This window comes from Condylura cristata, unplaced genomic scaffold, assembly GCF_000260355.1.
Source record: "Condylura cristata isolate star-nosed mole 26May11 unplaced genomic scaffold, ConCri1.0 scaffold00005, whole genome shotgun sequence".
In the NCBI taxonomy this organism is placed as follows: domain Eukaryota; kingdom Metazoa; phylum Chordata; class Mammalia; order Eulipotyphla; family Talpidae; genus Condylura; species Condylura cristata.
Window position 1 is genome coordinate 8,372,687 of NW_004567106.1, and position 24,811 is coordinate 8,397,497.

Genomic DNA, 24,811 nt, shown 5'->3' on the forward strand with positions numbered 1-24,811 from the left:
TCAGGAGAGGTCTGCCACGCCATGTGGTCATCTCCGGGGCAGGCGGGAATCAAACTCATGCGGAAGTGGCTTTTAGCTTCTTAGTGCTGTGCTTTAATCCGCTGCACCACCAGGGAGGGCCTGTTGTTCATTTTAAAACAATGTTTACTTCTTCTCTCCCCCAGTTTGCCAGTGCATCATCACCACAGCCCCCACATTTAAGATATGCAGGATTTTCAATAGTGAGAATAACATAGTAAGTTTTTTATTTTAAGATTACATCATTGGTACAAATTAGGAGAGGTGAGATTAGTGATAAATCCAATTAAACAACTTTGGCAGTAATTCTGATAAACAGTAAGATGTTGAACTAAATGTAATTGAGGATAAAAAGGAAAGCTCAAGACAATGTTAGACTATAGTCTATAATTAATATTCACAGGAAAAGTAAAAATTGAGAATGTTCCCGAAATTTCAAGCTTGGACAACTGGTTGAGGGTGACTCTAGTCATAAAGATAGTGGGTAGATTTGTGATGGAAATAATGAAGTCAGTTTGGAATATACAGTGTTAAAAAATAATTATTTTGAAAAGATGTTTGAAGCTCAAGAGAGGTTTAGACTCAAGATATGAAAATCAACAAATCATTTGAAGCCAAGCACAAGAATGAGATGTCCTGGTAGACTGTAGACTGAGAAAAACACTAAGCTGGCTGATGGGGAACAACATTTAAGGAACCTTAAGTACAGACTAGTTGTTGTTAATTTTTATTTTGCTTTATTTATTAAATTAATTTTTTCCTTGTTGGTTTTTGGACCGTATTTTATTTCTCCTCCCCTCCCCCCCCCAGGTATAGTAGTTCTCCTCCCATCATAGCATTGGATCCATCTGTGCAGTCTCTTGCTTCCCTGTTTTGACCCTTACCCCCACATCCCCTTGCCGTATGCCTCAAATTTATGGTCAACTTGCAGTGTTTTGTCTTTTTGTTGATCCTTTGATCTTTTTCTCTCTCTGTCTCTCTCTCTCTATAGATATCTATATATCTATATAAAATCTGAGTTAAGGAAGCCATCTCATATTTATCTTTTTACTTCTGATTTATTTTTCAGCGTAATTCCTTCCAAGTCCATTCATGTTACTGCAAATGGCATGATTTGTTTAGTGGCATTTAGAATGTTTCCATATCAGCTATTATAAATCATGCTAGTTGCTGTTAATTTTTATCTTTAATATTTTTGATCACTCAATTTATTGGTTTTCTGATCCAGGCAACTGTAGGCCTTCACTTTTGACACATCCCATTTGGTAATAAGATGGTTCTTAAGTTAGTCCCATAGAATTGCTCTTGGACATAGTAGAAAATCACTGTTTTAACACCATTTTGTAGGATAAAAATTGAAAGTCTTAACTAATTTTCTGAGAATGTTAGTATTGAGCATATAAAATAACCTTGAGTGAAATATGAAATTAATACTAATCTTATTCAATGACATTTTTAATATATAGGTTTAGTATAATGATAGTACTTTAGTATTTAAATTGAATGTCTTAATGCAATATCTGTTCTCTTAGGTCTTGAAGTTAAGCCTTTACAAATGCTCATTGGAAAACTTCGCAAAGTAGTATCTGAAGAATGTTCTTATTTTACACAGGTAAGATATTAGTTAACAAATATTTGTAAACAGGAAATGTTAAATATAAGTGAGTGCTTATTTGATAAGCAGAATCATTCAACTTAGTGTTGCCTACTCTCTTATTTCAAAACTGGTCTTGAAAAGTATTCTTGTTTTTAGAATTAAAATAAGAAGTTGAAGTTTTTCCTGTTACTCTGTTTGAAAAAAAGAAATTCAGATAAATTATCTTAGTTGAAAAGAATGATATAGCTAATAAGAAATCAGTGGCCTAATAGAATGTCAAGCAAGTCTTTTCCCCTTCCCTGCCTTTTCCATCTCTGCTCAGTGGTGATTATTCTAGCAGTAAATCTCAAAAAGGAAAAAACATAAACATATGCATGGTAGAATAGTCACCTCTGAACAGATTGGTGAATGAAATGGGTAAGCAATACTTAACACAAAATTTTATCTGTAATCATTTTCTTAAAAAAAAAAGTAATATAACTAAATATTAATATTTTTGAAACAAGGTAATGTATAAATTATTTTTCTGCATATGAAATAGCTGGATATTTAATCTATTTGTCTACTGTGTTTCTCATCTCCATCCTAACTTGTGTATTTGTGAATTAAAGTGAGAAAAGAGTGGTGTTAAGTAGGAGGTGAAAGAGAAAGCTGCCTTTACTGATCCTGATTACCTGTAAATAGTTCAGAAAACAGTAATTCAAAGAAAAAAGATAAAGACCTATGTTGAAGGCTGTTATTCATTCAGCTACTCTGAAGCCTCCAGCTCCACCCTCTGCTCAAGGGTTCAGGGATTGTTCTTTCATATATTCTGGTGGTAGTTAGCAAATATGAATCCAAGTCACAACAATTCATTTATAAACTGAATTTATATTTTTTTCTTATAATAATGACTTTATCTGACCTCTTACCTCAAATTGAAATATGAATCAACTTATTATAATGGAGGGGTCCTCTGGAGTTTTGTCATGTGATGTAGTTTTGTCATTAACCTTTGATGCTGACAGGACTAGTTAGTTACTTCATCTTTCAGAGTCTCTTCATCTGTAAATTGGATGATCAATAATTAAAGTTTCTGCCAACTCTAATGTTATAAAATTTCATCTTAGGGACTATGCTGAAAATATAATAAACTCATTAATTGATAGTAACTTTTTAGCATGTTATAAGAAAAAGTGCAGTAAGCAATTATGGTTAATTCTAGAAGTTGATGATTGTTATTTATAGCTATCTGAGGGGCAAAAGTGAAACTTACTTAGAATGCTTACCAAATGATTATGAAGCATGTCTTGTTTTTAAATGATGATAAAATTGTTGTTCAAGAGAAAAACCAGAATATTATATCAAGTATTAAAAATTAGTGTGTATATAACCCCTGAAAATTTATGTATTTTAGAAATGGGTCCATAGAAATCTGGCTAAGAGAATACATATGGTATAGTACAATTTATTAACTATGTCAGAAAATAGAAACAGTATATTTTAGCAAAGATAAATATTGTTGGGGGGTGAAACCTCAGTATTTGGGATACTTTCTGATATTTCTCTATTAAAACATTGGGCAAATTTGAAAGGTTTGCAGTGACAGTTAAACTGCTGATGAAGTATGAATATACTTTTCCTACTTGTTGATATATTTTCTATGGTCTTTTTACTAGTCATTATAATTTTTGAACCTCTGTCTTTGTCTTCTGTTATATTTTTCAAGGCTAGTTGATATTACAGAGATAACATCAGAATAGGATCCAAGAAAGTTGTAGATGAAATACCAGATAGATTCATTATTAGAGAGAAGCAAAAGAATTACAGTTTTGTGCAGTGAAGATTATCCATATTTTCCTGATGTTAGAAGAATTTCATATCCTGTTTACAGGGAGTGAAAGATTTAGACTTTATTTTTCTTCCCCATACTGATTTGTTGTTTGTAAGTGTGTTTTCTTACTGATTTTTCTGTGCTGTTTTGGCTGTCTTTGCATATAAGAAAATAATGATTAATGATCTTTTAGATACAGAAATTAAAATTTCAGTTCCACAAAATATCTAATTTTGTTGTTAACAGACTGTTTGCAGTATCCTTGGTGAGCACTATACGTCTGCTTTAGAATGTGAAGTAAATCTAGAAGAGAAAGAGATTTCTGGTGTTCACATTTCTGAAAATCAAGAGCTAGAATTACAAGATTATAGAGATGAAATTCAAGGTAATGAAAAGCTTACCCTGCTACTGAAGAGAACATTTAATTTTTTTAATCAACTGATGATATTATTCATGGTTTAAGCAACCTAATTGTCTTTCTTTATGACTAAAGTCTTATACTTAACAAACATTTTTATTTGTAATTGTCATGTAAAGAGAATTAAAACTGTTTCCCGTCTCATTTTCCTCTAGTCTTCTACTCCAAACTTTTCCTTCATTATTGCTCTTTTCTTAATTTTATACTATAGATACAAACCTTTAAAAATTCATACATTTACTTAGTAAGTTTATTCAGTGGCTAAATTTTTAAGAGAATAAGAATTATTTTTACTTTAAAAAATTTATATAATTTGTGTGTGTGTGTGTGTGTGTGTGTGTTTTACATCATTGTTCATTATTTTACAATGTATACTTTCTTCTCTCAGGTGTAGTCACCATAAAATTTCCACCACTTGTTTACCCATAAACCATAAACATAGTCCTTTGTACTCTTCCCTCCCGTTTTGATTCCTCTGCCTCCCCCTTCCTTAAAGAATGTTCCTGATTTATAGCTGCCTGTTAATTAAAAAAAAATTATTTTGATTGTTAATATATTTTTTCCTACTCCCTTATTTGGTTCTATATTTCTCCTATAAATGAAATCATCTAATATTTTTCTTTTTTCTTCTGGCTTACTTCACTCAGCATAATCCTTTCTAGCTCCATCCATGTTGCAGCAAATGACATAAACTTATCTTTTCTGATTACTGAATAGTATTCCATTCTGTATATATACCACATCTTCCTGACAATTATTTATCTTAATAGAAATATTAGTTTATTTTTAACAAATTTCAACCTCAGTTTTTTGGTATCTCTTCACAAATAAACTGTTCCCAACTTCTGCCCATTTGTATAAGTACTGAAAAAAATGTGTATAAGTTGGGGAATATTAAAAGAAATGACCATATTTTAATATACAGTGTCAAGTTATCTTGTTGATTTTCACATTGAGACTAAAATTTTTGTTTACTTAATATACGAAGTTTACTACTAACATGTGATTTTCTAAAGTCATTAAAAATTAATAAATTTTGAAGAAGGGTACTTTTACTGTGGGGTGAAATTATTTTTTACCATCTAGACTTCCAAGAAAATATGCAAACCCTTCTCACCAGAGTAACAGAAGAATACAACAAACTGTTGGTACTTCAGACAAGGTTAAGTAAGGTCAGTGAAATGGAAATATATATAATGTTTATATTTATTGTATTAGTTGCTGTTTATAAGTATCTTCAATAAGCAAGAATTTCTAAAGCAAATGAAAATAAAGAGATTAGAGACATGTGACATTTATCATATCAGTAAGATGAAAATTTCAACTCTGGGGAATTTTGAAACCATGCTATATAGTAAAATAGGTGAAAAATCAAATTGTAAACTTTGTGAAACAGTTTAATTTAATGTATGACATTTTAAAAAACAATGGTTATGTTACATAGAAAAGTAGTGATTAGTTTGTTTAGAATCTAGTCTCATTAGTTTCATTCACAGTGTTGTATATGCCTTATTCATTTTCAAGCAGTAGTTCTTTTTAATTTGTATATAAGTTAGTAAAGATATTATAGATAACATGGTATAATTTAGTAATTATGTAAAAAATTAACTTAGCTTATATTAGCAAAGATAAGTGTTCTAAATGCTCATTGTTGTAGCAGACAAAAATCTAAATCGAACTCTGTTCAGTTAGGTGATTTTTTGATGTTCTGTTAAAATGTTTGGGAAATTAAAAAAAAAAAATCTGACAGGTAACCAGTGAAAGTTATAGCCTCTTCCTCTCACCCTTCTTTTTCCCCTTCCTTACTCCTGTACACACCTTTCTCCCTTTCTCTTGGTCCTTTTAAGCATAACTTTAGTTATCCTTTCATGAAATCTGTAAACCTACTCCAGTATTACAGATAACTATGTAAAATGGCAAACGAATAGGTAAGCACTATGCTTAACTTTACATTTCCTTATTTTTACTACTTAATTATTTCTAATCACAGCAAAATGTTGAACCCCATTCAGAATGATTGTACCATTTTTCTTATGAATATCTTCAACAGACAGGAATAATTGTTGTTTTTGTTTTTGTTTTTTTCCTGGTACTCTTATCCTACCTCCAGAGATTCTTTTTCTCTACTCATACTTGAATTTCATAGGGCTGCTAAGGAAATTATTTGATGCTGCGGCTTAGTTACAATACATAATCATTTTCAGGTTCAGTTAAGAATTGTTTTATGTGGTCATTTATCCTCAATAACCTCCTGTAGACATCCTCCATCTTTACATCTTTCTTCCTGTCATTTGTTCTACTTCTATTCTGCTGTTTTCTTCAGATGGCCCTCTCTATCTGCTGGTATCAGCACTATCAGTTTTTTGGGTTTTTTTTTCTCATCAGAATACCTGTAGGCTATATGTACTTCTTGATAGCTGTGAATACCCTAATTTATTTTCCTTTTGCCTCAGAGGAAGTTGTATTTTTTTATAACCAAGGTTATTTTATTTTTTATGCTGTTATTCTTTTTCACCTTTTCTAAGATTGATAATCCTGTCCTTCCACCTGTGTTTTCAACTTCATTCTGTTTTTCTCTATTTCTGCCCTTTCTCCTTTCTCATTCCTCATGTCTCTCCTGTATAGAAGGTTAACAGTCTTCCATCATTGTGATATCTCTTTTCTCTTGGTTCACTTTACCCTTCTTTGTCACATTCTTTGAAATAATAAACAGCAGCCAGAATTCCCCATCTTCTCATCTGCTTTTTTTTATCCCCTGTAAACAGCTCCCTACTTAAACATCACTGAACTTTTTTTGGCAGAGTCATCAGTGAATTCTTAATTACTAAATTTCCTTTCTGCTTTCATACCTTGCTTGTTTTCATTCTTTTTAAAATATATTGCTTTTTTTCTTATGGTAATAAATAGGTGAAATTATTTAAAAATATAGGAATTTTACAGTAGACAAATAATATACGGTGATGTTTGACATTTGGCCTCTTTTAGTATTGTGAATAGAGAACAGTTTGCTTTAATGAGAGACACACTGCCACTATGTGGGAAATTTCACTTGAACATAAACAATTACATTGGCTCATTATTTCTCCCCACTCAATTTTTAAATTTTCAGAAGAATTTTATCTGCTACTAGACTTTTGTTGGCTAAGTCATAAGAAAGCACTGTTCTATGATTAATTAAAGATCAGTGTATTTGTTTTCTTCCTGCTGTTAGGAACTTTCTCTGAGTCTGGGGAGTTTGTAGGGTGTGCTAAATAAGTCAACTATCTCCTGTAACTGTGGTTCCCTTCATGTGTGTTTTAAGCTCCTGCTTCCTCTTCTTTGCCAAATCAGTGCTCTTCCACCTCCTCTGTTTTCCAGAGCTGCTTGAAATCTTTGTTGGTTTCTTTTCTTTTTGTTTGTTTGTTTGTTATGGATTTATACCTTTTAAAGATTCTTCTTTTATCATTTTATTGAGCAGTGGAAAGGAGGAAGGAGATCACATGGAGATCTATGCCAGAGATCACAAAGATAAATAACCTGAACTTAGATCATAAATTTAGTAAAAAGAGGCAGGTGAAAACGGAAAAAGTGAAACTTGTAGTAAATATGTGTCATTCAGAGGTAGCTCAGTTACAACCCATTGTTGCCATATGTTAGAATGGAGTCAAATCGTGCTAATTTCTTTCAATTTCTCGGCTTTTTTGTGAGGTATTTTGCTTTTAAAAATGTTGGCGAGTATTAAAGATAATATTTTTAAGTTGGAAACAACCGGGGCGGGGAGGAATTTAGTTCCAAAAGAAATAAAGTCACATATCTACTTTGCAACCTCAGGTATAATACATGCTTAGTGTATGTAGAACTAGTTTTCTTTTAAACTTTACAAAGTTTAAATTCTATAAAGTTTATTTGCCGCTTTCTTAGAATATTTTCTTCTTTTAGCTTCTGTGACTTTGATTCTGTAGTTTTTTTTGTAAGTCTTCATTGTTTGTTTTTCCTACTGTGCTTGTTTCTCTTATGCTATATTCTGCTCTCATCTTATGGATTCCAGATCTCCATGTTATGGTCAGTCCTGATTCCTGAATTGCAGACTCAGGTATCTCATTACCTCTCTCTACCAAACAGAGAATTGAATAGATCTGTCTCAGTTGACATTTTGAAATTGGAATTTATTAATTTCTTCTCAATAAAACAGCTTTTTCTTCTCAATTTGAAGAATTACATTCAACCAGGAACTTGGAGATTATTGTAGAGAGTTATCTCCCCTAACCACTGATCTTTTGTCATATTGTAGTATACTCTATAGGTGATACAAAAGAGGTGGAAGAAGGCCCTTTGCTCCCTGCCACCAGGAGGGGCCTAAGTCTCAATGCTATTATGCTATCACCAGGGCAGCCTGAGCTCAATCCCATGCCAGGAAGCCTACCCACATATGCCACAACAGTCCTCTCCTGTCTCACCTTTTGCTCATCTTAGCATTATATTTCAGTAGATCCATCTGTTCCATTCCCCACTCTGTCTCTGTGAATCCTCTTGTGCCCCACACCTCACCTATAGCCCATTTGTTTTTTCTTTTTACTTTTTTGCATGCAAGACCTGGGATACAGGCCAGAGGTGCAGGAGATGAGAGGATCCACAGAGACACTGAGACACTGTAGGGAGCAGAACAGAGAGATTAACTGAAATACACTGATAAGTGGAGCAGCAGGCACGACAGGAGAGGTCTGAGGCACCATGTGTGTCACCTCCCTGGCTGAGAATCAAACTTATGTCACTGGCTTCTGATAGCTTCTTAGTGTTGTGCTTTAACCCGATGTGCCACCAGGGAGGGCCCTATAGCCCAGTTCTTCTATACATAAATAAATAAATCTTAAAAATAAAAGAAATGAAAGATACCTATCTGTAGGTAGGTAGATATATGCCTTGTTTTATTCTGATATCCAGACAGTAAAATTTTTGCTTATTATATGCTTGGTTGTTCCGTGTCCTGGCAATAAAGCAATACAAAACATTAATGAAGTCATTAAATTAATTAATGGAATATGAACATTTTAATTAAAGTGTTTAAATAAGAGAAGGACTGTCACAAGTGGGATTTATTCCAGGGATGCCAAGTATAGTTCAAAATTTGCAAATCAATTAATATAATAAACCACATCAGCAAAAGAAAAGAAAAATCATATGCTCAACTATGAAACAATAAATCATAACAGTGAAGTGGCAGGCTTGAAAATAAGAAAAATCATATGCTCAACTATGAAACAATAAATCATAACAGTGAAGTGGCAGGCTTGAAAATAAATCTGTTATCTTTGTGCAAAAATCGAACAAGAAGAAAAAAAAAATCAAAGCAATCCCATTTACAGTCATATCAAAAGGAATTATCTAGGAATAAGCATAAGAAAAGAGGTTAAAGACCTCTACAATGGAAACTATAAGCATTAAAAAAAAAAGTCAAATGGAAATACATTCCCTACTCATGGTCTAGAAGAATTAAGATTGTTAAAATGATCATCTTATATGTAGATTCATTACAGTCCCTGTCAAAATTCTAATAGCCTTCTTCAACAAAATAGAATAGACATTAAAATTTGTATGAAACTGGCCCTCCCTGGTGGCGCAGCGGATTAAAGCACAGCACAAAGAAGCTTGAGCCACTTCCACATGAGTTTGATCCCCGCCTGCCCTGGAGGAGATCCACATGGGGAGGCAGACCTCTCTTGACCCGCCGGCTGCTCCCCTCAGCAGTGTACTTCGTCAATCTGCCTGTTCTGCTCCCCGCTCTGTCTCTGGTGAATCCTCTCACCTGCCGCATCTCTGGCCTGTACCCCAGTTCTATACGAATAAATAAATAAATCTTTTAAAAAAAATTTGCATGAAACTACAAAAGACTCCTACATAGCCAATTTCTAGCAATAGTTGTGACAGTGTATGTAAAATATTGTCTACTAGGTAAGCTTACCTGAGGCTGAGAATTCAGTAATTTTTTTTTAATCAAGTATTAATCAAGGTATTCAAGGTACCCTCTTGAATAGCATCTACCCATATCTGGACTTCCATAAGGAAAGCAAATGTCAAGCATAAATATGATAATTATCATAGTCTAGCAACAATATACTTTTAATCATTTAGAGAAAATTTTATATTATTGTCTATCAGCTAAGTTCCAGTATACCAAACTTGTAATCAGGCCATTCTGAAGATAGGCAGTTTCACAATTGATATGTTAACTCCTTCTGCACATTGATATTTTCACAGTTACGTACTTTTTGTATGCTGTTCTTTTTGCCTACTACTGCCCATCCCCCATCAATCTGTGTGGTATGTTCCTGCTTGTTCCTCCATTGGGTTGAACTGTAACTTACTTTGGTTGTCTTCTTTTCCTATTTTCCTGGTCATTTTTTTTCCTAGACATTTTTTTTTAGACATTTGTCCCTTTGTTCACTTAACATCTTTTACAGACTTATGCTTACTCCCCTTATTCTGTTCTTTTTAGTGCTTAATCAGATCTCTTTCTTCCATGTTCTCATAGCTCCTTGTAAAAATTTGCATGCAATATAACATTTTTCATTTTGTTAAAATTATTTGTTTCATCTTATGTCTCATGGAGTTTCTACTTTTTCTTTTCCTTTTAGCATAGTGTTTCACACATTTTTCCATAATAAATGTTTGCCAGATGAATTAAGTGAAAATATAGAAATAAATTACCATAAAAAATTTTGGTGAATGATTAACTTATTATACATATACATCTGACTTACTGCTGCCTCATTTTAATAGTTAAGGAAATAAACTAAGACTTATCTGTTTTCTTTCCTTTTGTTTAAAGAGCAGAATACCACTTATCAATTACACATTGATTATATCCAGAGATGAATAACAATTGCATTATCAAGTACTGATAATACAAAATTTGTTATGTATGCAAAGAAATTTTAAATATCAAGTTATAAATATTGTGTTTGATAGCAAAAATCTGTGCAATGCCTATTTTGTAGAAATTTGAACTTCTGCATAGGAAAGAACCTTATATTCACTAATAGCATTTTCAGTGATATGAAGGGATTGAATCTGTCAGAAGAACATACCAGATAAGTTGGACATAGAAAAAAATGTTTGTATCGGTATATCAGAGCGTTAGGTCATTTGAAGAAAACTTTTTAAATGGAAGGTTGCTTTAATACAGTTTTTTAATACTGGATCATATGTTTATGTCACTGCTTTTCTCTTATGATTCATAGATTCAAGGACAACAGACAGATGATGTAAAACTGGAACCTGCAGAAGAAAGCCTACTAAAAGAGGAAACAGACTTTATCTCAGCCTGTTCTCAGATGACAAATTTGCAAGGCATTGGTAAGTTCTGACTATACCTCAGTGTGGTGGTTTTAAGTCAAATATCCAGTAATTTTTTTTTCTTGCTTTAAAATTTGAGGCACCCTGGTTACCGTGGGTATTTTTTGTAATCTCTGTGTTCTCAGTTCTTTATCCTTATAGTGAAGCTCAGAACTACTCAACTTTTTGGTCCCTTCCTAGTTCTTTGATCAAGTTGTTTTCAATTTAAAGACATGCTAGATAGCATTAGGGATTTAGGCTATAAGAAATTATTTTAAATAATAAATTATTTTAGTAATACTAATCGTGTTTTCTTATCAACATTTGTCAAAAGGAGTTTAAATTGAAACTTGATTTGTTATTAACAAAAGTATTTTTTTAAAGAATGTTCTCTTCACACAAAAAAATTATTATGGTTTTTCATTAAGAAATTTTGTATGGATTAAGCACTCTTCTACTTATATAATTTAGATGACAATCAGAAGAGAAAGTTATCTTCCCTGCAAGCAATCAAAACAATTAAAGATCTTCAAGGACAAGTTCAAGAACTAGAAGGCTCTGTATTTTCCTTGGAGCAACAACTGAAAGAAACTAAAGAAAATTATGGGGCAGAGATCGACTGTTTGCAGGAAAGGCTTCAAACTCTTAGTGAATCCACAGTTCAGTCAAGGTATCCTTCTCTTAATAATTTCTTCCAATATTTGTAGCCTAGTAACTATCATAGTATGCTTGTCGAAAGGGAAAAATATATGACTTTAGTAAAATTGCTTGAAAGAGGTGAGACATAGTATTATTAAAACAGAAAAGTTGGTCCATCCTTGGTGGCGCAGCAGGTTAAAGTACAGCATTAGGGAGCTAAAAGCCACTTCAGCATGAGTTTGATCCCTGCCCTGGAGGGGATCCCACATGGCATGGCAGACCTCTCCTGACCTCTTGCTGCTCTTCTCAGCAGTGTACTCTGTCATTCAGCCTGTTCTGCTCCCCACTCTCTCTGGTGAATCCTCTCATCACCCCTGCACCTCTAACCTGTACCCCAGTTCCGTATGCATAAATAAAAGTAATACACTAACAATGTATACATAAAGTGTTGAAAAAAGAGCATTGCTCTTTATCTTTTAAATATGGGTAAATGCTGGTATAAATCAAAGACATTTTATTACTTGGAATATTTATTTGCAACTTTATAAGAGTGCTAGTTGTGGTTAGGCTAAATAAATCAGGCAGTATGCCTATATTTGTTGTTCTAGACCTAGTCTTTACTGCTCTGAGTGGGGATTACACAAAGAATATAAGATCATTTTAGTTTTGGCTGAACTTCCTCTAGTTTATTGTCTATTATGTTCACGTTTATTCTGTCCATCATAGAATCTGGATCTTCCCCTCAAAATTTGCTCCTTCTGCATCCTTTTCCATTTATGGTAACTCTCTTTTTCTCTTAATTCACGTCTAATCAGTAAAAAAATCCTGTAACCTCTACCTTTAAACTATATTTGAATCAAGCCACTTCTTACCATCACTCTCCCTTCCCTGACATCATCAGGTCTCATCTGTATTACTGGAACTCTTTAATAACAAGCTACTAGTTCTTTAATTAGTATTGCCTTTCCTCTAAAGCATGAAGGAGAGTTTTCTTGACACGGAGTATTACTTTGCCGCTCCTGTCAGCTCACCACATCTCTCAGATGGTCTATAATACTTAATGGAAATGTGTTGACAAAACTTCTCAGTTAAAACCATTTTTTCCTCTGCTCCAAAAGAGGTTTACTAACCACCATGCTCACTCCTATTAGTCATGAATCAGTTATTTCTTGAAAATGTCATTACATTTTTTTAAACACAATTGTAGAAAGTTTTGAGTAAAGCATATATTGTTTGCCTGAGGTCGACTTGAACTAGTTTAAGACAAATAGAGTTTAAGTAATAAATATTCAGTGGCTTCATATTAGAAACATATCTTAGGGATATAATGTGATACTGGAAAGATAATGGTCTGGCTTTAGAGTAGACAAACCCACATTTGACCCCTGATTGATTTTTTACTGATTATATAATCTTAGGCATTTTATTTGAACACCTCTAGATAATGTTAAGGACAATAAAAATGAGGAAATGTGTTGACAAAACTTTTCAGTTAAAACCATTTTCTCTTTACCCTTAGGATTATAAGAATTAAATGGAACAATGACTGGGAAGAGTCTTGGTTAGATGCTATGTAGAAAATGTGTGTGTGTGAGCGTGCGCACATGCACATGTATATAAGTGAGTGTGTGTGTGTATATGTATGTATGTGATATATATCTAAAATGGCCCTCTTTCTAAACTGACATCAGTCTAGTCATTGAAGTAATAATGATTCACAAAATAACAATTTTTTTAAGAAGATTTATTTATTTACTTATTTTATTTATACAGAACTGGGGTTCAGGCTGGAGGTGCAGGGGCGGTGAGAGGATTCACCAGAGACAGAGTGGGGAGCAGAACAGGCCGACTAATGAAGTACACTACTGAGGGGAGCAGCAGGTAGGCCAGGAGAGGCCTGCCACACCATGTGGATCACCTCTGTGGCAGGATTGAACTCATGCTTAAGTAGCTTTAGATCTTAATGCTGTGCTACCAGAAGGGGGGAGGGGTGGGGCAAAATAGTGATTTTTTTAAAAGTTGTAGTTGGGAATGTAAAATGGTGAGATAACGAAGGTGCTGAAATTTAAGATCTGTTAGTGCGGTATTTTACTTTGTATGTAACTGTACATTTCTGTTATGTTACTTATCAAAGTGGTTCAGGGATAACAAAAATAAAGGGATGAATATGAAATACTGGGATGGGAGGAATATTGGGTACAAAGCAGTGGAAAAAATCAAAATGATCCTCTGTTGTTTGAATTTAGAGAATATGGAGAATGATGGTTCATTCATATAAATAGAAAAATAAGAAAGGTGAGGAATAAAACCGTAATTATAAGAGGGGAGTTAAGTTGTGGCCACATTTTTTAATTTGGGGTAAACACTTTACAATGCTGTGAAGTTAGAGTGTTGTCATTGTGGACTAAGAGCTTTTGAACTCTGGGTCTTAATGACTGGGTAAGTAACGTAGGCTATAAAAATAAGAATCAAGACAAGAAGCTATAGTATATGTGAAAAGCAGTGAGGAAACAAAAAATGATGAAAAGAAGAATCAGGAAAGGGCAGAAAAGACACATAAGGGGAGTAAGTTTTTTTAGAATCATTTAACTAAATATAGAACATGAATAGGGAATTCACAGTAGAAGAAACCTTAAACGGTCAAAAGAATTTGAAAAAGACCTGTAATGATACACTTAAAAACACAGGCATCTATTGTCTAACAAAGTTTTAAAATTATTATGATTAGTATTATGATCATTATGTTGCTGAGATTTTGAGAACATACTTAATGATACTATTATGTGAGTAAAATTAATGTAAATTTTGTGATGTCACCATATTGAAATTTTAAATATTAAACTCAAAATTATTTGCAAGATTTTATTACATAGAAACATTTTCAAATGTGTGCCAACATTTTCAAAAGGATCTTTATGTATCTGTTTGTAATTCTACCAAGCAGTGAACATAAGGAAACAACCAGATGTCTACCACTGGTCTGTCAATTGTTAAAGTTATGAAATGAAGAAATGACATCTGTCTGCCCAGTTTAGGGCAGAATGAAAGTTTAAACAGAACAGGAGAAAGAAAGAAGAGAAAATGTAAAAGCAGAGGGTGGAATGAAGAAGGCAGCATAAATACATGTTAAAATGGAAGTGAGAAATTAAATTAGTCAAAAAAGAAAATTCTAATTTGTGTCTTTCATTCTTTCCCCTTGGTTCCTTAATAGTAACCTTACTTAATATTTATGACCTAAGTTAAGTACTTTAAGAAAAACTTTTTTACAAGATAATGAATACTTGTATCGATATAGAATGTAGATATAAATATTTATATAGATTTAAAGAAAGTCCAGATGTGACTAGCTGCCATGCGTTAAAAGCCATTATCTTTTTACTACCACTAGTTCTACTAGTGTAATTATTGTTACTTTTGATGTGTGCTCTTCCAGATTTTTTTTCTGTATATGTGTATATATGTAAATCTTTTTTTTCCCAAAGATTTATTTATGCATACAAAGAGCTGGGGTGTAGGCTAGAGGAGTGGGTGCAGGTGTGAGAGGATTCACCAGAGATGGAGTGGGGAGCAGAACAGGATGATTGACAGAAATACACTGCTGAGGGGAGCAGCTGGCAAGACAGAGAGGTCTGCTATGTCATGTGGATGCTGATAGCTTCATAGTGCTGAGACTTAACCCCTTATACTAATAAGTGAAATATTTCAAACATTTTTTATTCAGTAACTTCATAGAAGCTTATAAAATATGAATACCTATAAAAACTTCCTTGTCATACATTTGTGGTGGTCTTCATTAAATGTCATAAAATTCAATGGTGATCTGTTAAAACATTGTGTCACTCAATTATATTACTTTTAAGTGGAATATTATCAAAAGTATGATTTGAGTTACAGATCTATTACCCTTAACATGTCATTTTTGTTCCCCTTGGGCCAATGCACATACTAGACTTGCTACAGATTTGGAGCATTAGTGATCTGTCTATTCTAATTCTTCTCTCTCTTTGAATTTGTATTTAGTTTCTCCATTGATTCAATGGTAATTACTGAATCGGAAGTACAGAAAATATACCCTGGAAGTTGTGTACAGCAGAATATTGATGGTACACTAGAGGTATTACATCTTTAAGCTATATTTTAACACTGATTTTTTTTTGCTATCATTTTATATCTGTGATTTATAGTGATTATCTAGTAGTTGCTAAGTAAGTGTAAGGAAATTGATACAAAAGACCTAGAAGAGCATCTAGGCGTATGAAAATACAGAGAAAGTTAAATTTGAGTCATTCTCCCCCTGCCAGTACATTCTTGTTTAAAATTTGTCATGTTTGTATAATGTATATGGACTGTGCGGTAAATCTGCTTCAGAAACCTGACCCATGGTATTTGTTCCCACCATGGGCAAACGCACCAGATTATCTTTAGAATAATGTTTAGGAATTCTCAAAATCGAAGATCCTAAGGATGGCGACAGTAGAGGAGGCCTCGTTCAGCACAGGCACTATGATAATATAAAAAGCCTCTCGTATTTTTACATGCCATCTAACTATACCACGTTCCATTTCTCAATTCATGCTTTTCCAGTTTTGCGATTACTTTAGTCAGAATTAAAGCTCTAAAACCCTAGTCTTCATTTAGCAGATTTTTAGTTCTTAAATCCTACAGAAAATAAAGATCCTTGCCCTGTCTCATTTGGCATGTAGAGGAAAGAGTTGGCCATGTACTTAACTTTCCCACACTCATCCCATGTGGAGTATTTGTTTAGATGACATTCATATTATTGATAAATACTTAAATAAATAAAAACTAAACAGCACATATTTACTTTTTAAAACCCATTTATGTTTTTCTATTATATAAAAATTTTTATTTGTAGGAAGTTCAGTACTTTTAATAAGTACCAGAGTGATTTGCTTCTAATTTCGTAAGCAAAGATTGCCTCTGTTAACACTTTACTGAAATACATACATCTTATTAATTGTATTTAAGATATAGCATTAAATGTGTTAATGCATTTCTCACTTTACATCTGTTAAATTCATAGTAGTAACTTAATTATTTAATAGAATTATATATTAGGATTATTTACTAGAATTAATTACTTTTAAATAGGAGACTGAAGTTACTTAACTCAGCCTTTCTAAGTGATTTTTTTCATATTTAAGAGAATTTTAAAAATAAGAGATGTATAATTAGCAAATAATTATATCATATTTTGCTTTTTGATTTAGCTTTCTGGTGAATTTGGAATGAAACAGGAAACAAGTATGTTTAAGTTGCTGGAAAAACAATACCAAGAACGATTAGAAGAAGAAGTAGCTAAGGTAAGTTTATAGTTTGCCTGGAAGGTAATTATGGTTTGTATTCCTTCTGAATCTTGAACACAAATAGATTTTACTAATAGTAATGGCCCTTTTTTATTAAACATTGCATACACAGTTCATCTTTTAGTTGTCACATACTGATATCAACCACTGTTTCCTTCAAGTGGAATGTTTTGTGAAGTATTCTTTGAGAATAATATTCCTCTCTTGATGTAGAATAGAAAGTAATTAGAAAATTTCAGCATGCTGAAACAAGTCTATAAATTTATTACCTTGTGAGTTATATCTTTGAAGAAGTTTGGTCTTCCTGGAAGGTGGGAGGTAAGACATAAACTGAAAAAGAACATGGTTGGTCTTTTCTATGTTCCATGTACCTCCCAACAAGGTAGTTAATGTGACTATAGATACTAAGGTAAAATTATCATTGAGCTTTAGCTTGGGCTTAGTGAAATTTACCAGTGGGAATTTTGCTCATCTCATTTCTGTTGTATTTGTATTTCCTTTCAAAAATATACTCAGTTTTCTTACTTGTTTTCGTTTTTTAATATTTCAACTATATATGCATAACAGCTCCAATAAAGCATATACATTTTAAAGAAGATATGGACTGATAGTATATACAGGAAATGCATAAGGAGTTAGTTTATTTTTTTATTAAGTTCATTGATTTATATATCTGTTTACATTGTTGTTCATTTAAAGACAATGTTTACTTCCCCCCATCTTGCATCACCACCACAGTCCCCCACATTTCTCCCTCTCTTCTTCCTACCACTCTTCTTCTCTCTCCCCTGTAGGGTATCTCTGGTTTATAATTTGTTTTTGTTTTTGTTTGTGTTGTGTATTGTAATAACAACACAATTTTAGCCCCCAATGTTGTATTTGGTTCTAAGGACTTAGTTTAAACATAAACTTGATGAGAATACCAGTGGTAAATATGTTGCCATAAAGACTTACTCACTTTAATATCTGAATTGAATATTTAATTACTTGACATCAAAATGAAAAGTCACCCCTGTCACTTTTCTGTAGCTCACATTATTTAGTTCTGCAAAGAAGTATAGGATTTCTCTTGCACTTCATTTTTACATATATGTTTAAATGGGGTTTTTGAACATGCCATCCTGTATAACAGTTAAGATGTACAGTTTGGTAAAGGATAATCCATGCTTTAATTCTCTCTATGTTTTTCATTTGCTAGACTTTTAATCTTAGGAAATTTACTTAGTTTTCGAGTCTTGGTTCTATATACATTAAAAGGGTATAATAATAATTCTTTGAAGGATTCAGTGAACTTATTGCATATAATGTACCTAGGAAATCAATTAATATATAGTAAAGTTGTTTTTTTTTACAACAGTTAATATATAGAAAAGTTTTTAAAGCGATGTTCTTAAAGTAGTCTTATTACTGTGTTATTGATATGACATAAATAAGTTTGTAAAGCTCTCATCTGATTCATCAACATAAACAATAGAGCACCTTAATGCAGGTCAGTGAAAAGTTCCAAAGGCAAACAAGACACTTTGCTCCAATATAAAACATTTTCAAGCCCAACTTGACTTGGATAATTTGCTAATATTAGTCACCAGTACTAATGAAATTTTTTCTACCCTGTACTACCCCTCAGATAGATTGTTGAAAAAAGTTAAGAAATGTGGTTTTAAAATGTTACGCTATCTCCCTTTATCCTGTTTTCTTGGGCCTTTATCATAAATTAATGTTGAACTTCATCAAATGCTTTCTCAGCATCTATTGAGATGAGATAATTATTTTTTTACATAAGGTGGATTACATTAAGTGATTTGTAGATGTTGAACATCCTTGATGTATCCCTGGGATAAATCTTACTTAGTTATGGTATATAATCCTTTTTATGTATTGTTGGATTACATTTGTTAAGATTTTATTGCAGATTTTTGCATATGTTCATTGTGGAGATTGGTCTCTAGTTTTATTTTTTTGTGTTGTCTTTGTCTGGTTTTGGTATTAGTGTAATGCTGGCCTTGTAAAAGTTACTTAATAATGTTACTTCTTTTTCAATTTTTTTGAAGGAGTTTTTGTTGTGTAAGCATTAGTTCATTATTGAATATTTAGTAGAACTCATTTGTGGGACCATCATTGCTTTTGGTTTTGGGGAAGGTTTGGTGGTTGTTTCAGTTTCACTGTTTATAATTGATTTGCTTAAATTTTCTTTTTCTTTTTTGTTCAGCTTTGAGTGATTGCATAGTTCTAAGAATTTATTTGTCCATCCCTAGATTGTTGAGCATTTTTAGATATGTTTTTAATACTCTCTGATTATCCTCTGGGTTTCTGCTGTGTGCGTTGTAATTTATCCTCTTTCATTTATAATCTTATTTATTCAGGTTTTCTTCCTTTTTTTCTTTTTTGAGCCTTGCTAGAGGTTTGGCTTTTATTTATTTTTTGGAAGAATCAGCTTTTGGTTTCATTGATCTTTTTCATCTATTTCTGCTTTAATTTTTGTTACTGCCTTTCTTCTACTGACTTGGATTTTTTGTTCTTTTTCTAGTCCTCAAAGTGGGTGTTTCTTTGGGTTATTTCTTGCTTTTTGCTATATACTTTCCTCATAATACTAAATCCCATATGTTTTGGAAAGTTGTGTCTTCATTGTTATTCATCTCATGGTATTTTTCAATTTCTCCTTTGATTTCCTAATTAACTCAGCGGTCTTTCAGTAGCGTGTTGCACAGTCTTCATGTAATGGGGGAGCTACCTGCTTGCTTTTCATAGTTAAAAACACAGTGTATGTAAAATATAGAAGAAGCCTAGAAGGGTAATGAGTCACATGACACATGATATTACATTAGATTCAGTCTGTGATTTACTGTTACTATAAGTGGACATTAATTTACATTTCAATGACAGACAGTGTTTGGAATGTCAAGAGTATAGTAGAGAAAAAAAGATTAAAATCTTTGCTTCCACAGATAGACAAACAAAAATATTATTAGACTGGGAAACTGATGTGGAGTAGGATGCTGTTTTTAAAATAGGATTATTAAAGGTGGCCTCTTTCAAAAATGACAGAAAAGAACCATGAGGGAAATGAGCGAGTAAATAATAAAAATATCAGGGTGAACACATTTTAAGAAAGTGAGATTTAAGAAAATAAGAAAACTCAATAATTGTTCCAATAGATTTTTCTGAGAGATGGCCATGAGACTTGGCAAAATTGTCACATCCACTTGCCTAACTGCTAGCTCTGCTGAATTGGGAGGACAGTTGGTTCATTTCTGTCACTCCCACATTCATGGGACCAATTTGGTGAAAATATTGTGAAACTCTGGTATGACATTATTGCCTCAGCATATTTAACTAGACAGAGAGAGAAAACATACAGAGAGAAGGGAGGAAGGACTTGCCCTCAGAACAAACAATTATCCAGCTTATTTGACCTAAGCAACTGGAAGAATGAAATGCTATTTACTTAGAGGCCTTTAACCAAATGGAAAGGTTCACAAAGGAGTAGTTTTTGGACAGGAGTGGGAGTCTTAAGAATTCATCCCTGACCCTATTAAATGAAAAACATTTATTAAATGTATTTTGAGGGAGTGCTTAGTTAGATTAATCTCAGTTCAAGGATAAAGCTAGATATGGAAATTAGGCTGTATATAGGACAAGGTTTTTCAAACTGTGAATTGTAACTCATTTTAAAGCTAATAAGATTAATTTACTGTTTAATACTAGAATTTCTATGTTAATAGAAAGGTTAAAATATATAAACACACACAAGATAGACCTATGTATACTTTGGACCACAATATAAAATTTTTTTATTGTTGTATGTATCCATTTATCATGGTTGCAGTGAAAGAAATTGAAAAATGTTAATATAGTTGACTCAGCTCTTTTTTTCAAGTTTCTAAAGTCTTCTAACATATAGATTTAAAGTTCTAAGTTTCCTTTTAAATACTAATTTAAACTGTAGTCTATAAATTTCCATTTAATCTAGACATTTTTTTTCAACAACTTGGGAACTTTCAGATTTTCTCATGCTAATAGTTTAATAAATTAAGTGATTTTAGCTTGTTTGTTGCCAGATAACGACTTACGTGACTTACGTTCATTTAAATTTGTTGCCCTAAATACTTATCTAGTGTGTTCAGTATATATATGTATATATATGTATATATATGTATATATATATGAACGTTATAATTAAAATATAAAAGTAGATTATAATTTTACAATGAGATTACATATTTGTAAGAAAAGCATATCTAAAGCTGTTCTTATCCATATCTACTGTAGAGAAAAGAAAGATTTGGAAAATATTTATTAAAGTGTTAATAGTAACTTTTCATGAAAGAAAAAAATCTAAAGATTATTATTTTTTCTTATTCCAGTATTGAATATTTTTTGTTGTTGTAAGAAACTTAAAATTTAAACAAACAGGTGGTAAAATGAATACTTGTAGATTCACTTTAAAATAGAGAATCTTTATCTTCTTGTTTTATTGATCATAGGATTTCTTTTAGTTTAAAACCATGAGCCCTTTCTTTTTCTAATGAAAAAATGTATTTACTGATACAATCCTTTTTGTTTTTAAGGTCATTGTGTCAATGAGTATAACATTCGCTCAACAAGCTGAGCTCTCTAGACTGTCTGAGGGAAAAGAAGATACTACATCATCAGTACAAGCACATGCTCTCTGTCAGCAAGAGCAACATTTTTTAAATGAATTATCACAGGGTCAGGTTGGTTTTCAGACTTCTGAAGCAAGAGACATGAAATTTAAAGAAGAATTTAAACCACTTAGTAAAGAATTAGAAGATGGAAATAAAGTTTTGTTGTCAAATAATAATGATCTTGATGATACACTAGGATCAAAGGAACATGCAATGACTATTTCAGAAGAAATGTTCTCCAAAGATAAAACATTTACAGCCAAAGAGTCTGTAAGTATACTTCCTTGAATACAAAATCTTTCAGAATTGATTTCCTTCTCTTTTGAAATTTTAGCAGCAGTAATGGAGAAGGAATGTATCAAGTCTAATCTAGACTTAAGATTGACATGATGAATTTTTTGCTTCTGTTAGGCATATAAATAAATGATTTAAGCAGTTCTAAATTATAGTATTTTTATATATCTTAAGTTCATTGTGCATAGTAAAATTTCATAAGTTAAACCTACATTGATTTTGCTTCAATCAATTCATGATAATTATATTACAAACTAGTGATATGTATAAGTAATTTAATAATAAACCACAAGGAAATAGCTATCTAATTAAGAAAATAATTTAAAGCATTATTTCTCTACTCAGTGGTCCCTTTAATAAAAAATAATAAATGCTTTTTTAGAACTACCTAATTTAATTTTTTATTAATGTTCAGGGAAAGTTATACCTTGTTTATAGGTATGTTCAAATAAAATTGTCAACTCTATGAAGTGCAAGACTTCTGGTATATTCATGAAAATTTTTATGAGCAAATGTTCAGACAGAGTGATTCTTTGAAATAATAGTTCTTTAAGGAAAACTTACACACTCAAATAAAAGACATATTAAGAGTATGAATGAATAGAATAGAAAAATCTTTATTTCCAAATAAAATATATTGAAGATTATTTCATATCAAGTATTTCTCTGTAGTGCTGTGATGACCAATGCATAATAGAAATCAGAAGATAGTTTCTCATGTTTTATACATTTAATTTTAAAATATAGGTATCCTTGTTTGATATTACAGCTGATATATATTTCCCTCATAAAATATGAAAAATATGGAGTTATAACTTCATTTAGAGTAGAAGGAATCATGAATATCTTTATTTTCCTTCTTTCAAATTTAGATAACATCAAACTGATAATTATTTTGCTTTTAGAGGATAGCATGTGATAACATTGATTTGTAATTATAATTAAAAATGCCTTTTGAAAAAGGTTTTAGTTTGATAGTGGTAATATGCTATCTGGCACTTCATGGAGTTAATAGAATTGCTTTCATACTTATTTAAAATACTGATGCTGACAGCTTTCCATGAAATGTGTCATTGTTGAGGGCGTTGGGTTTTTTCCCCTTTTAGATCTGTGATGAAATTTTGGAATCAAACATGGATGCTTCTAGACAACTAATGTTAAATGAAGAACAGTTGGAAGATATGAGGCAAGAACTTGTACGACAATACCAAGAACATCAGCAGGCAACAGAATTGTTAAGGCAGGCACACATGCGTCAGATGGAGAGACAGCGAGAAGACCAAGAACAGTTACAAGAAGAGATTAAGAGACTGAACAGACAATTAGCCCAGGTACAGGATTTATGCACTCTCCTTTCTCCCAAATAAAATAGCTGTATTCTTTCTGTAACTTTTATAAAATACTGCCACAATACAAGTAAATATAAACATAAATATTTACTGTCAGGAGCAGACTCTACCAGCACAGGAGGCTTAGATCTTGTTAGGGACACTTAAATCAACCTTAGAGTGCATTTCCACTCTACCAGTTTATTAAGTGCCTTTGTAGGCACTGGAACAGTGGCCATAAGTTTCTACTGTAAATCATTCTATTGATATTTGGCAAATCATCTTCACAATTTTGGAAAGTAATTATGCTGATGTACAGTTGATACTCAGCTTTCTTATATTCATTTATATTAAATATGAATCTACCAAGTAGCATCTCCAAGGTTTCCTGTATCTACCTTTAATCTATCTTTTAATCAAGATTGGGAATCTGAAGTAGTATGTTTCTGGACTTTTCTACAGAGAAACATCTCTTCTTGATTTGAGAAATCAAATTTACTTAACATTTTTATCCTTTTCCTGACTAAATTCACTTATCTTTATTATTTGGGAGCTGGAGTCTTATCAACTGCTGTATATCATATACTTACAAAATCATTGCAGAAAAGCAATAAATATGTAAAAGTTCTTTTGAAAACAAATTTAATTCAGTTTGAAAATTTAAGCTAAAAAGAGGTATAAGAAACTGAACTCTTGAAATAATGTTTTTTCAAATTTTGAATGCTGGGAAATTTGAGAGTTTGAAAATAAAGCGTATCATTTGGGAAAATTAATTTTGCTTTTCTTCATTGCATTTTGTGAATTTAGACTTCTGAATTTTCAATGCAAAATGAACATATCAATATAATATTAATTGAGCTGTACAAATTCCTGAATATTTAAGCTTAACTAGCTTATGTTAAGTTTAAGGTTTTGCATTGAACTTTATATATACTTTTAACCCCTAATCATGGGATTGGAGCATAGGTAGAACCAGGACCTGCTGGTTCCAAGGAGGTTAAAAGAAATCTGCTTAATATTTCTGCTTTTTCTTCTGTCGCAAACAATATTCTCTCATGACCTTTTTTCTTATTTAGAGATCCTCAATAGATAATGAAAACCTGGTTTCAGAGAGAGAGAGGGTGCTTTTAGAGGAACTGGAAGCATTAAAGCAGCTGTCTGTAGCTGGAAGAGAGAAGCTGTGTTGTGAGCTGCGCAACAGCAGTACGCAAACACAGGTAGTATGGACTTTGGCCCACTTAGGAGTAATGGATCAACAATGCAGTAGGATCTGTTTGTCTGTGTTGGTGGTGTGAAATTTATTTTTTATAGGTTTTCAGCCTAACATATTTATGATTGCTTACATGTAAGGTAGGTGGAGTCAAATGCCTTATACATTCTACTTACGGTAATTAGTGAACATTGGACATTGGAATTGGAC

At 32.3% G+C, this 24,811-nt stretch overlaps 1 protein-coding gene across 1 annotated transcript in view; it reads left to right on the forward strand.

Annotated features, from left to right (window-relative positions):
* AKAP9 (A kinase (PRKA) anchor protein 9) overlaps window positions 1-24,811 on the forward strand; it is a 126,290-nt gene that overhangs the window by 35,789 nt on the left and 65,690 nt on the right. The window contains exons 10-19 of the mRNA XM_012720920.1: window positions 1,551-1,630; window positions 3,675-3,813; window positions 4,933-5,018; window positions 11,064-11,178; window positions 11,629-11,827; window positions 15,817-15,910; window positions 17,028-17,120; window positions 21,692-22,039; window positions 23,170-23,394; window positions 24,468-24,608. Coding sequence (XP_012576374.1) covers window positions 1,551-1,630; window positions 3,675-3,813; window positions 4,933-5,018; window positions 11,064-11,178; window positions 11,629-11,827; window positions 15,817-15,910; window positions 17,028-17,120; window positions 21,692-22,039; window positions 23,170-23,394; window positions 24,468-24,608 — 1,520 coding nt within the window. The remainder of the gene's footprint in view (window positions 1-1,550; window positions 1,631-3,674; window positions 3,814-4,932; window positions 5,019-11,063; window positions 11,179-11,628; window positions 11,828-15,816; window positions 15,911-17,027; window positions 17,121-21,691; window positions 22,040-23,169; window positions 23,395-24,467; window positions 24,609-24,811) is intronic.